Below are 12,355 nucleotides of genomic sequence, written 5' to 3' on the forward strand. Positions count from 1 at the left end.
AGGAAGCCACTGAACAGTGCAGGAAAACACAGAAGTACATTCTAAGCAGATCAATACGGGGAGGTACTTCGAGTACCTCTACCTGATCCCCCACCCACCTTTCCTGCTCCACTTGCGAATGGTGTGTGGGAACAATAATTGTCAGTTAGCCTCTGCATTAGCCCTAATTTCTCAAATTTTCTCGTCATGGACATTTTGTGGGATGTATGTGGGAGGAAGTGATATGTTGGCCAACCCTTCCCGAAAAGTGCTCTCTCAAAATTTCAACAGTAGACCTTTCCGTGACACACAACGCCTCTCTTGTAGCATCTGCCACTGGCATTTGTAATCATCGTGTGGACTAAACAACTTGTGACAAAACAATCTGCTCTTTGTTGGATATTTTCTATCTCTTCTATCTGTTAAGGATCTCATATTGATGAACAGTACTAAAGAATCTGTTAAACAAGTGCCTTGTAAGCCACTTCCTCAGTAGATACGTTACATTTCCTTAAGATTCTTCCTATGAATCTCAGTCTGGCATCTGCTTTTCATACTGTTTGTTTTATACGGTCATTCCACTTAAGATCACTCTCAATAATAATTCCCTGATATTTTATGGTAGATATTATTTCCATCAGTTTGTCAGCAATAGTGAAATTATACAGTAGAGGCTTTCTTTTCCTATGTGTGCACAAATGTTACATTTATTTATGTCCATGGTGAACTGCCGGAGGAGGCACCATTCATCAATCCTCTACATGTCATTCTGCAAATCAATACTGTCTTCTGGAATTGCTAGACAACCCCATCCTCTGCAAACAGTTTTAAGGAGCTTCCGACACTTTGTACTAGATCATTTACAAACACTGTAAACAGTAATGGTCCTATCATGCTTCCTTGGGATACTCCGGAAATTACCTTCACATCTGTAAATTTTGTTCCTTAAAAGCTGTGTGCTGAGTTCTGTAGCAAGGAAGTCTCGAATCCAGTCACAAATCTGGTTTGATATTCAATAAGCTCACATTTTTTCACTAAACTGCAATACAAGACATGTCAACCTGAGCACCACTGCCAACTGCGCTACGGATTTTGGGGAGGAACAGACCAAGTTGAGTTTTGCAAGATCTCTGTTTGCGGAATGAACATTGATTTTTATACAGGAGATTTTCATTCTCCAAACACATCATAACATGTGAGCACAAATCATGTTAGATAATTATATGCATCTGTTCTACAACCATTCTTGAAAACAGGAATGACCTGTGCTTTTTTCTAGTTGCTAGGTATGCTTTACTGCTTCAGTGATCTATGACAAACTACTGCTAGAAGGGGAGCAACTTCTTTCGTATAACCGTTGTAGAATCTTACAGGTATCTCATCTGGTCCAGTCAGCTTTCCACTACCAAGTGATTATGGTTGCTTTCCTATTCCTTGATCAATTGTCTCAATATCAGCCATGAGAAAGGATCTAAGCATTTGTAGATAAGACGGCATCCTTGAACTGGAATTTTGCTATGGCTTACAGAGTGGGAGCTATACCAAATATGAAAATCATTGACATACAGTGTGAGGGTTACCAGTGGCCTGATAGATGTCACTAGTTCATTGAGGGTTATGAGGAAGAGTGTGACACACAGCATGGAACACTAGGAGATGGAGTTCCATTGGATCTGCGGACAGCTGAGTAAAGTACCAACTCTAACCCACAACAATTGGTGGGGTACAAACTGACAAATAAAAATCTCTGAGGGAGCCTCAAAAGCCCAATCATGACAGGTAAGTAAAATGTTATTCCAAGCAGAGATATATGACTTAAACAGGTCAAAAAACTGATGAGGTGTTGGTGTTTCAAAAAAGGCTCTTGGATTGCCATTTTCAATCCAACCAGATGGTCGACTGTGGATCATCCCTCCCAGATACCACACTGATAGGGGGACAAATAACCCCGAGATTCAAGAACCCAGCACAATCTGCAAGCAACCATCATTTCATGTAGTTTGCAGAGCACGTTGGTGAGGCTAATTTGTTGTTAGCCGCCAACACAAGTTGGGGTTTTTTTATAGCTTAAGTTTTGGGACAATGATACTATGTAGCTGCTGCAAAGGGAAGACACCTTTGAGTCAAATATGACTGAAAACTCTGGACAGATTTATGCAGCCTCTTAGTAATATCCAGATGGTGGAGTATCTGATTATGAACTGAATCAGGGCCTGGGACTGTTTTATGGGGCAAGGAAATAGCCTGATGCAGTTCCTAGCGAGTTAGAAAGGTTCATTATATAATTCAACTTGGTGATTGGGATGGGGAGGAGTCAAAAGATACATGACCACGAAGAGGACCCTGATGCCGTTGCAAAATTGGTCATATGGTGTGCAGCAAAGACCAATACATCAGTACAAAGACTACTGTGAAGGACAAGATGCAAACAGTTGTTGATCTTTGGTGGCACAGAATACCAAGGAGCTTGGCTCATATGTAGTAGGAAGACCACACATTCCCAAGGAGAAGCCATAGCACTTCCAGCATGCTTTTTACTGTGCTCAATTAGACAGAAAGCCTTAGTGCAGAGTCACTTAAAATTAGTAGGGCAACCTATGAACGACGTCACTTAACGCATTACAGGGCCATACAACGATCCTGAACAGCTGTTGCAAAATCTTTAGTCCACCTTGATACTGACCAGCTGGGGAATGTGCCTGTAGAAAGAGGAACAGCAATTTCAGGTGATTGCATTGGAGACATCTCCGACAACCTCAATGAGACAATCTTGGCAGAGAGGTGGCGAAAATGGTATCAGATGTATATAACTGCCAGTTGGCTCTTTGAAGAGCCCATAGTGGTAATTCATCAGTCGGATGGTGACAAGGAAGTGACAAGATCACCAGGCAGTGGTCACTGTCACAAAGATCATCATCAAGGAGTGACCAATGTAGCGAAGCCACGTGACTGGTGGAAGAGTTCATATGGTCCATAGCCGAAAAGATGCCATGGGTGGTACTGAAGAGGGAAGGGTACAGTTGCTGAGAAGACACAGGCTGGCTTTCAAAAGAAGTTGGTTGATCAGAAGGTGTCTGTCAGACGAAGTGCTACTTCCCCACAGGGGGTGGTGTACACTGAAATATCCAAGTGCAATAAATGTTACAAATGTTGATTGTTGGAATAGCTGGAATAGTTTGCACTTGCACTAGTATTGTTTCCAACATGATATGAAGAGGAATCTGCTCATGGTATCTGTGCAAATAAACATAGAGACTCCTCCAGTTGCCCTCTCAAGCCAGTATGACTCACAGATTTTACTGTAACCACAAAGCCTTGGGGAATAGTCACTAGTGAAGTGAGTTTCTTGGAGGGCAATACAGACAGCACCATTACAGGAAATCAGCTGTCACAGTTCCAGCAGGTGACAGCAGTATACATTATAGTTTCAATGGATCATCACATTGATGATGTCCCAGTCAGGTGTGAAGGGGCCACGAGGACAGGTCACCCCATGGAAGTGAAATAATGGTCTATGGAAAGATGCACACTGAACATAACAAGAAGTGACAGGAAAATTAACACATGGATAAGAGAAAACACATTTTAAGGACATGATACTGATTTATGAAACTGAAATGTAGATGGTTCGGGGAATATAGCAACATGGAATGATGTGAGATAGATTAAAGAGATTCTGTGATGAATTCCTCATTATAGGAAAAGACCTGGAAACTACCTAATGGAAGAAAGATTGGTGACATAAAAAAGCAAGAAAGACAATCTGGCATGCTGAAGACTGTAACATACTGAGAACCAGTTTAGTGATTTCTATGAAGTGTACACAAAAGGTAGCACGTCCACACAAGAGTCCACAAACACCACAGAAATCTGCTCAAAATTATCTATTCTTTCATCAAAATGAGCAGTCTATTAAAAGTAAAGTACATCAGCTTGAAGCTGAATTACGGTCTTTGAACGGCAAGGTGGTATGCGGTACTGGGAACTGGTTTGGGGACAAGAGTCCCCACTCCCAAAACTAGCATAATAATATCTGGAGACATGAATATTAACACAGGTGTTGAAGGTGAAATTACTGACAATTTTCTAAACAATTTGAATACACATTTGGCACAAATGGTAAAACCTGCTACTAGGCTATCAGCAAGCTCAGCATCAGCCTCAGACCACTTACTTATAGATAACAAAAGGCAGAACTGGTTCTGATCATTACTATCAGATAATAAAGCTAAAGACAGGCTTGGTAAAACTGACAAAAATGAAGGCCTACAAAGGGAACTTCTCAGAACTTAAAGTACATATTTTTTCTACAGCACTGGCAATCACACCTGGCGTGAGGTGTATATGGAAAACATTGTAGATTCTAAGATCTCTGAATTCTGCTCATCATTTAAATTCATTTCTGAGGAGACAGTTACAAAAATAGGTGGATAACTGCAGGTATTAGATAGTCCTCATGCACACTTAAATTTCTCAGTTCTTTACAAAAGCATAACACTAATAACACAGTTCCCAGATTGCTGTCACATGTATGAAAAGAATACATATAACCACAATGCTTACCGCAAAGTCAACAACAAAATTATATATAATGCAAAAAATAAAAGCAAAGTAGTAAAGGCTGTCACAAAACATGGAACTGGGAAAGGTACACAATTACAAGACACACAAACCAAAAATGTAAGCAGAATAATACAAGATTCTCAGGAATTAGCAAATTTTGTTAATGGTTATCTCTCTGGTATTACAGAGAAGTTGCAACAAAAATCTTAATAAGTCACTTGCAGCACCCACAATGAGTTACACAACAATTACAATTATGTTTCTCACAAATCAAAAGAGAATACAGAAATTAAAAATTAAAAGTCAGCAGGCTTGGACAAGGTTCCAGTCCATTTCCTGAAGGCATGCACAGACAGCACACAAGCCACATTAACAAATGTTATAAATGAGTCCTTTAGTTCAGGTATTTTTCCCCAGGATACCTAAAGCTCATACGAGTTGTGCCCTTAGCAAAGAAAGGTAATACAGAGAGTTTAGAAAACTACAGTCCAGATTTGCTACTGTCTGCATTCTCAAAGATAATCGAATCAATTACAAACAACAACAGACTAATGAATTGCACGAATGAATACAATCTTTTTAGTGAAGCACAGTTTGGTTTCAAAAGTGGGACAAGTACAATGTCAGCCATCACAAACTTCCCAAAAGCGGCACTTGAAGCTCTTAACAAAGATGACTGTGTTACACGCATATTCTTAGACTTGTCCAAGGCTTTTGACATTGCTGACCATAAAATATTACTTAACAAGTGAGAAGTGCTAGGTGTAAGAGGAAAGGCAAACAAGTAGTTAAAATCTCAGCCAGAAAACATAGTGAAAAGGTAGAAATAGTTGTCTGCTTATGGTAAATTTTTAGTACAACTAATTCAGACAAAAATATAAACATAGGTACCTCTCAGGATACTGTATTGGGTCCAATTTTGATCTTGACAATATATTAGTGACTTTCCAAACAGTAAAAGGTAACTGATAAAACACCAGTGCTATTATAAGAGAAAGCAAGAGTGTTTACAACTGGGCAGTATGTAATACCACAAACATAAAGAAAAGAAAAAGTATGCACTTCAGCATAAAGCGAGAAAACAACTGTCAAATTAAATGTAGATGATAGATCTTCAGACTGTGCAGCACACACCTAGTTTTTAGTGATGAATATTAATTGTCACCTCATGCGAAATTAACACAGAGATACAGCAAAAAATTTTAAATAAATAATAAAAATAGCACTAAGTGATGAAGAAAATTGTGAAATACTAGCCAATTTTTTTGAAAACCTACTAAACTGTCCACAACCAACAGAAACCCTCCCAACACAAAAGCCCTGCAACAAAAAGATTCTACACTGCCAACAGAAGAATTATCAAACACATAAAGAAACTCAAAAATAACAAAGCCTCTGGGGAGGATGGAATTGTAGCCAAATTTCTCAAAAGTCTAGGGCCTAATTCAAGAAAGGAGTTAGTAAGAACTATTTGAAATATATGGGTCACTGAAAAAATCCCAGAAGATTGGACGTGTGCCTTAATACACCTATCACATAAAAAGGGGACAAACATGACGTGAATAATTACAGAGGAATTTCTCTATTCCCTGTCACAATCAAGATATTATCGGCTTGAAGGAGCACAACAACTGCTAGAACCCAAAATCTCAGATTTCCAAGCTGGTTTCAGGCCAAACAGATAGTGCCTAGAGGAAATTTTAAACCTAAAATTAATCACAAGAAAAGGAAGCTGTGAGGCAAGCCTACAGTATATGTCTTTGTCAACTTCAAAAAGGCATATGACTCAATCCACAGACCCACACTATTTAGGATTCTTAAAGAAAAAGGATTGGATCAGAAAATACAGAAAATCATTCAGCAGACATTAACAAATACAACATCCAAAGTGAAATTTATGGGAAAACTTTCAAAACCATCTGAGATAAAAACTGTGGTTGGACAAGGTGATGGGTTATTGCCTTTGTTGTTCACTGTAGTTCTAGATAGACTCATGGAAGAATGGGAAAAGAAACTTGAAGAAAATTGATGGAAACCAATTCCATTAGGAAACAAAAAATAAATAAATAAACAAATAACCTACGAATTCCCTACTTAGCCTTTGCGGGAGATCTCTCAATAATGGCAGATTCTTGTGAGATGGCTATAAAACAGATAGAAACTCTAAAAGAATGCGCAGAGAAAGTTGGCCTGCAGATATCATTTGAAAAGATAGTGTTTATAACAACAAATTTAGAAATTTTCAAATTACAAACCAAATATGGAGAAATAAACAGAATATCACACTTTAAATATCTAGGAGAAATAATCTCTGAAAAATATGCACAACAAGAAAGATTACAGAAAGATCATACAAGTTTAGTATTAGTGCAAAACCTCTACAATAAAAAATGCTTATCTTTAAACACCTAAATTAGATATTACAAAACAGTAATTAAACCATCAATGTTATATGCCAGCGAAACCTTGGCACTAAACAGGAAAACTGATAAAGAAAATCTAAAGAAGACGGAAGAAAAATAATCAGGAAAATTTTGGGACTGAGAATGAATATAGACTGCAGAAAACGTCTAAAATTGAAGAATATTCTAACATGGAGACAGACATGAGGAAAAGATGTCTTAAATTCTATGGCCACATAATGAGGCTTCCCGAAAACAGACTAACAAAAAGAACAGTAAAATACATAGAGTGCCTCACTAATGGAGGAGAATGGATCCAAAATGTTAAAAAAGAATTGCAATTAGCCTAAATTATCAAAGAAGAAATTGACGTAAGGAACAATTTTCGAGTAAAAGTAGAAAAATGGGAAGTTGAACCAGAGACAAAAGCACGAAGAACTGGAACAAAATGGAGTGAAGAAAGAAGAGCTAAATTCTTGCAAACAATGAAAAACTGGTTCGCAAATAAAAAGAACCAGAAGAACAAAAAGAACAAAAAATGGACCATCTTTACTTAGCGCCTTCACTCTGGGAGCTTTGCGACTAATGATAATGATAATAATAATAATAATAATAATAATAATAATAATATGTAATCAGCGCATTATGCTCCAAGGGTTCTAGTACAAGTCTATAAAAGCCATTTTCTTGTAGTGACATTCTATTGCAACACACAATCAATTCTTACCTATAGGTTCCTTTTCTGCGGATTGTAGGCAAAAACCATGGACTTAGTCTTAAATTTCAAGGGCCATAAGAAAATAAGTAGCCTAGCTGTAGTAGTTGTGCTCATTGTAAACACACACACACACACACACACACACACACACACACACACACACACACACACACACACACAACACTGCCACATGTACCCATCCCTGATACAAAATGAAGGAACTCTGGTCAACCTCATGTTCTCGCGACAAATACTACACTTCACAATCTCAGCAACCATTCCAAATAACTGGAGGAATTTAATAATGGACATGTCCTCCCCTATCTCCGACCACAACATAGCACTGTTATATTCATCATCATATCCATACCCAACACCAGAAGCCACACATAAATTAAGGAAATACGGAAGCGTCCGATTCCGCCCGTCTGCTTTGACCCATGATGTCACAAATATGGTGGAAACAAAAACAAACACACACACTTTCCACAAGAAGCCTTGCGTAGCTACAACGTGTAAGTGAAGACAGCCATGCATGAATACCCACCCACCTCCCCAGGGGTCGTAACCCCTGCAACCCATAGAAGATAAAGATGCTTCAGTAGCTGATTAGTGTTTTTTGTCTTTTAAAAAAAAAAATCTCACGGGATAGAACTAACAGATCAGAAAGATAAATATAATAAACTAAAACAGAAATTGGAGGAAACAGATAATTAAAATAAGTAATAAGTGTTTTTAAATTTTAAAAAAATCTCACGAGATAGAACGAACAGATCAGAAAAGTAAATAAAATAAGATAAAACAGAACTGGAGACAGCCACACTCAAACCAAACTCCACGCCGTCATGACATCACACACGACAACACCCTTACGTCACGGGTCAAAGCCGACGCGTGGGATCGGACGCTTCTGTCGACCCTAAATTAAATGTCTTACAGCACCACAAACAGCAAACCAATAAAACCTAACGAAAATGCCTAACACATTAACAAACAAAAAATTGATTAATAACTCCTGGAAAAACTTTCAAACCTTACGTCACGAACTACAAACACTGCCAACGACTTCACACACACAACACCAAGGCTCAAATGAACCCAACACAAAAAAAACACACATACATGCACATCCACACTGGAGGGCACCATGAAACACAACAAGACAACACCTACAAACACAACCAACTCAAACTCCCCACTGTAATGATGTCACACAACACAATATGATTAGGGTCACAGCTAACGGGTGGAATCAGACGCTTCCATTGACCTCCAATCTGTTGTGCAAATCAGGGCAAAGGTTACTATGTCTTTCACTAATAGTTCCATACATAATCATGGATCAGTCATTTTGGACATACATTTACCAAGGAAAAACAAGATCCAAACAGCATTTTCTATCAGGGAATAAAGTTGCACAATAAACTGCCCAAGGAGATGGATAAGATTACTAAAATACACCTGTCTGAATAGGCAGACGAAACCTCCTCCATAAGTAATGCGTACAACACAAAGATTACTTAGATGACTCAGCGTAGTGATTAATAATGAATAGGGATAGCTGCCTCACATCTTCACATTAGAATTCATGATTGCAAATACTGCTTCTACGAGAAAACTATGTGCTAAGATCTACAGCACACGATACTAATGTCTTGTCATTCTCCTCAGCTCTGTCATTTCATTCATCGTGGGGTGTACCGACTTAGTTTTTCAGCTGGACCCAAAGGAAAACATGAAGACCTGCACTGGGTGTAGCTGCTTGTTTCTCAGCATAGCATCCATTTCCCAAACAGACTTGAGGGAATGCAAGGGACTTAGCAGCATTTTCGAGGTCCAAGAGTCACTAGCAGGTGTCAGAGTGTCCAGTGACCCAGTGCAAAAACTTCGTTTTACATCATAAATTACCTACAGAAAACTGTGCATAAATCGAAGATCATCACAGAATAGCGACCAACCAAATGACGCTGTACAGGTAAGACAGTGACTCATATTCTGGAGGACAGAGTTTTCCTATATCATTTCAGCCAAGAGCCGGGTGCATGTGCCATCTTCCTTGAACGACAATCATCCAACTCAAAGTGTTTATTATTATTATTATTATTATTAATACTACTACTACTATTCTTACAGAAATAACTTTCCTATGACTAAGTTTACAAAGGTAATTTGTGCACAAAGTGTTGTTTAAACATCATACTTACTGCTCCCTGATACATCTCTATTTCTTTCTCTCCAAAATATGGCATCTGTTTGAATGGATTAACTGACACAAGAACTGGGCCAATGCATGTCTTAAGAAAATTAAGGAGCATACAGGTGCATAAAAAAACACTGAAAAGCAATATCGTACAACAGACAGTATCAAATTTCAAAAACTGAAAGGATGACTTGTCCACCACAATGCAACAAAAAGGGTGATAAGAAAGAAGCAGAGAGTCATTTAATCTCTTTCTCACTTTGGGAGACGGGCACAATAAATATGAACTTCAGTAACTTGTACCAAAAAGGATACAAAGATGTAATCATCCATATAACGTTTCTTCAGGTTTTCCACAATAGAATCTTCTGTAATTTTCGGCAGTAACACCATATCATCCACTCCTGAAAGCTTAACATTGTGGGACTGCCAGTGATAAACCTGTGAGCAAATGGTTGTTTTTTCCATTAACCTGACGTACAGCAGTACAAGCTCTATGCTTTCTCTACATTTCCTTAGCTTAATCACCTGACTGTAAATGTCACATAATGGCATCAAATTTTCACTTACAAAGCTACGTAAATATAACTATTAGCAACTATTCTGGTAAATTTCTGTCCTAGTCACGAAATGGGCTTTTACCGTAAACTTTAAAGAACTGACAAATTACAAAATGTTTTGTGTTACTCGTAGCCACTTCTTGATAATCGTTGTCTGAGCCAATATGTGAAGCTGTAGTGTAAACACCGGCTTTATATTTCAATAACATTTATAGGAAACAATGCTACTTGTTTGTTATGAACCTACACCTACTATATTAACGTCAAATGAGTTAATCTGATAGTGACACTCACCATTCTGCCTAGTTAGGAGGTGTCTGTTCCAGGAATTTATTTATTTGTTACTTTTAATTTTACTTTACAGGTACAGGAAAATGAATGCATTCCACATTGCTTGTGTTATCAGTTCATATCTGTCAAGTGTCAACAACAAACACCACCCATCCTGTATCTTCTTTGGCAATCGCGAAGTTCTTCTGTGAATTTAAAGGAGATATCTTCACTGTTCGAAGTGCATGATGTGCTGCTGAGGTTCCCTACAACGTAATACGCTAAATAAAGGAAGTGGATCTGAGTCATGCATCTGAATCACTTCTCACATGAGCAGCAAAAAGGGTTATTGAGAGAAGCTGAGATCGAAAAACCCGACAGAATTGGTATGCAACAGATGTTTCTTCTTACATCTGTATGTTGGGCGCAGTATTTGTAATGTCCTGGCGAACAGTACATAGCGCACACTGCACCGTGGCAAAACAAATAAATTATTAACTAAGTTTATGAAATAAATGAATATGTCTTCTTTTCTCTGTCCCTGCCTCTCTTACGATTAAATGTCGTAACCAATACGATAAAGTTTCCCGGATTGGAAAATACGATGGATATATCGCTGCAAACACGTGTTTCACATAAACACTTGTTGGCATCAGTGACTCTTACTTCTCGGGCATCATCTCTCTAATTTATACTGTTTGATAAACCTAGACCAATAAATTTACAATCACATAAGAAGTATCGTAATCAACAATATCGCGTCAAATATCACTGCGCCCAAAAAAGCTGCGAATTTTTTTTTGTTTTGTTTTATATAGCCAGTACACCTTTCCCACACCGAAGCGTATTATTGCAACTCGAAATAAGTTCAGTTGACGTTGGAATACAAGCTTTCTCGTTGAATATCATTGACGAAATCTTCCCGGGTTATCAGCCGCGTCGGGGTGTCGTGTTGTTGCAACATTTCGACGAGTTTGTGGCAGCCATACTGAAATTAGAGTAAGGTAGAACTGCACTTCACAGCCGGGATAAAGCGAACAGTGGTGGATATCCATCGGAGTGCGCACTTTTAGGCTAGATTTCGGTAACATGTGATGCGCATGGGGCGAGGAGACAAGGAGTGCGAGCTGAGCCTGAGTGCGAGACTCCGTAAGTCTGATTCTGCTAGCCGCGAACTCCGCACCAACGGGCACGGGAAGATAATTTTGTGCCGTTCGTTTCGTTTACTCGTGTCCATGAAAGACACGGTGCCCCGTGGGACGCACAGGAAGCAATTCGTTTCAGCCATGAGTCCATTGTTTTCCTGCGATCGAGCGACTGCTAGTAGCATTTGAGAGTGTACATCCTCCTGGACCAGTATTCGAGCCCTGCGACGTGCAGTAAGAGTGCACTATTTGTGCTAATGCTTTTTACCGTCGCCACACTATCGCGTGCGCATTGACAATTACAAATGGAACTCATTTGTCGTTTGACTGTGTATTCATTTGTGACTACTAAATGTACATTTTACGAAGCAGGCTCTTTTCAGTTCACGTCGCCACCGTGACCACAGGGTTCTTTCCAAACATAGAGCATGGATGCAGCAGTAAAGCCGACTCATTCCATAACTGAATTATAAGAAGCGACCTCCACATATTCCTGCTTCACTGGTACCCCTCAAGTG

At 38.9% G+C, this 12,355-nt stretch overlaps 1 protein-coding gene across 1 annotated transcript in view; it reads right to left on the bottom strand.

Moving 5' to 3' along the window:
- LOC126263654 (unconventional myosin-Ie-like) overlaps positions 1 to 10,966 on the bottom strand; it is a 390,931-nt gene extending 379,965 nt beyond the window's left edge. The window contains exons 1-3 of the mRNA XM_049960758.1: positions 10,717 to 10,966; positions 10,178 to 10,303; positions 9,867 to 9,956 (exon numbers count right to left, since the gene is read on the bottom strand). Of these exons, the coding sequence (XP_049816715.1) occupies positions 9,867 to 9,956; positions 10,178 to 10,303; positions 10,717 to 10,719 (219 nt within the window). The 5' untranslated portion in view covers positions 10,720 to 10,966. The remainder of the gene's footprint in view (positions 1 to 9,866; positions 9,957 to 10,177; positions 10,304 to 10,716) is intronic.
- Positions 10,967 to 12,355: the final 1,389 nt, after the last annotated feature.

The sequence above is a fragment of the Schistocerca nitens genome, chromosome 6, assembly GCF_023898315.1.
Source record: "Schistocerca nitens isolate TAMUIC-IGC-003100 chromosome 6, iqSchNite1.1, whole genome shotgun sequence".
Taxonomy (NCBI): Eukaryota; Metazoa; Arthropoda; class Insecta; order Orthoptera; family Acrididae; genus Schistocerca; species Schistocerca nitens.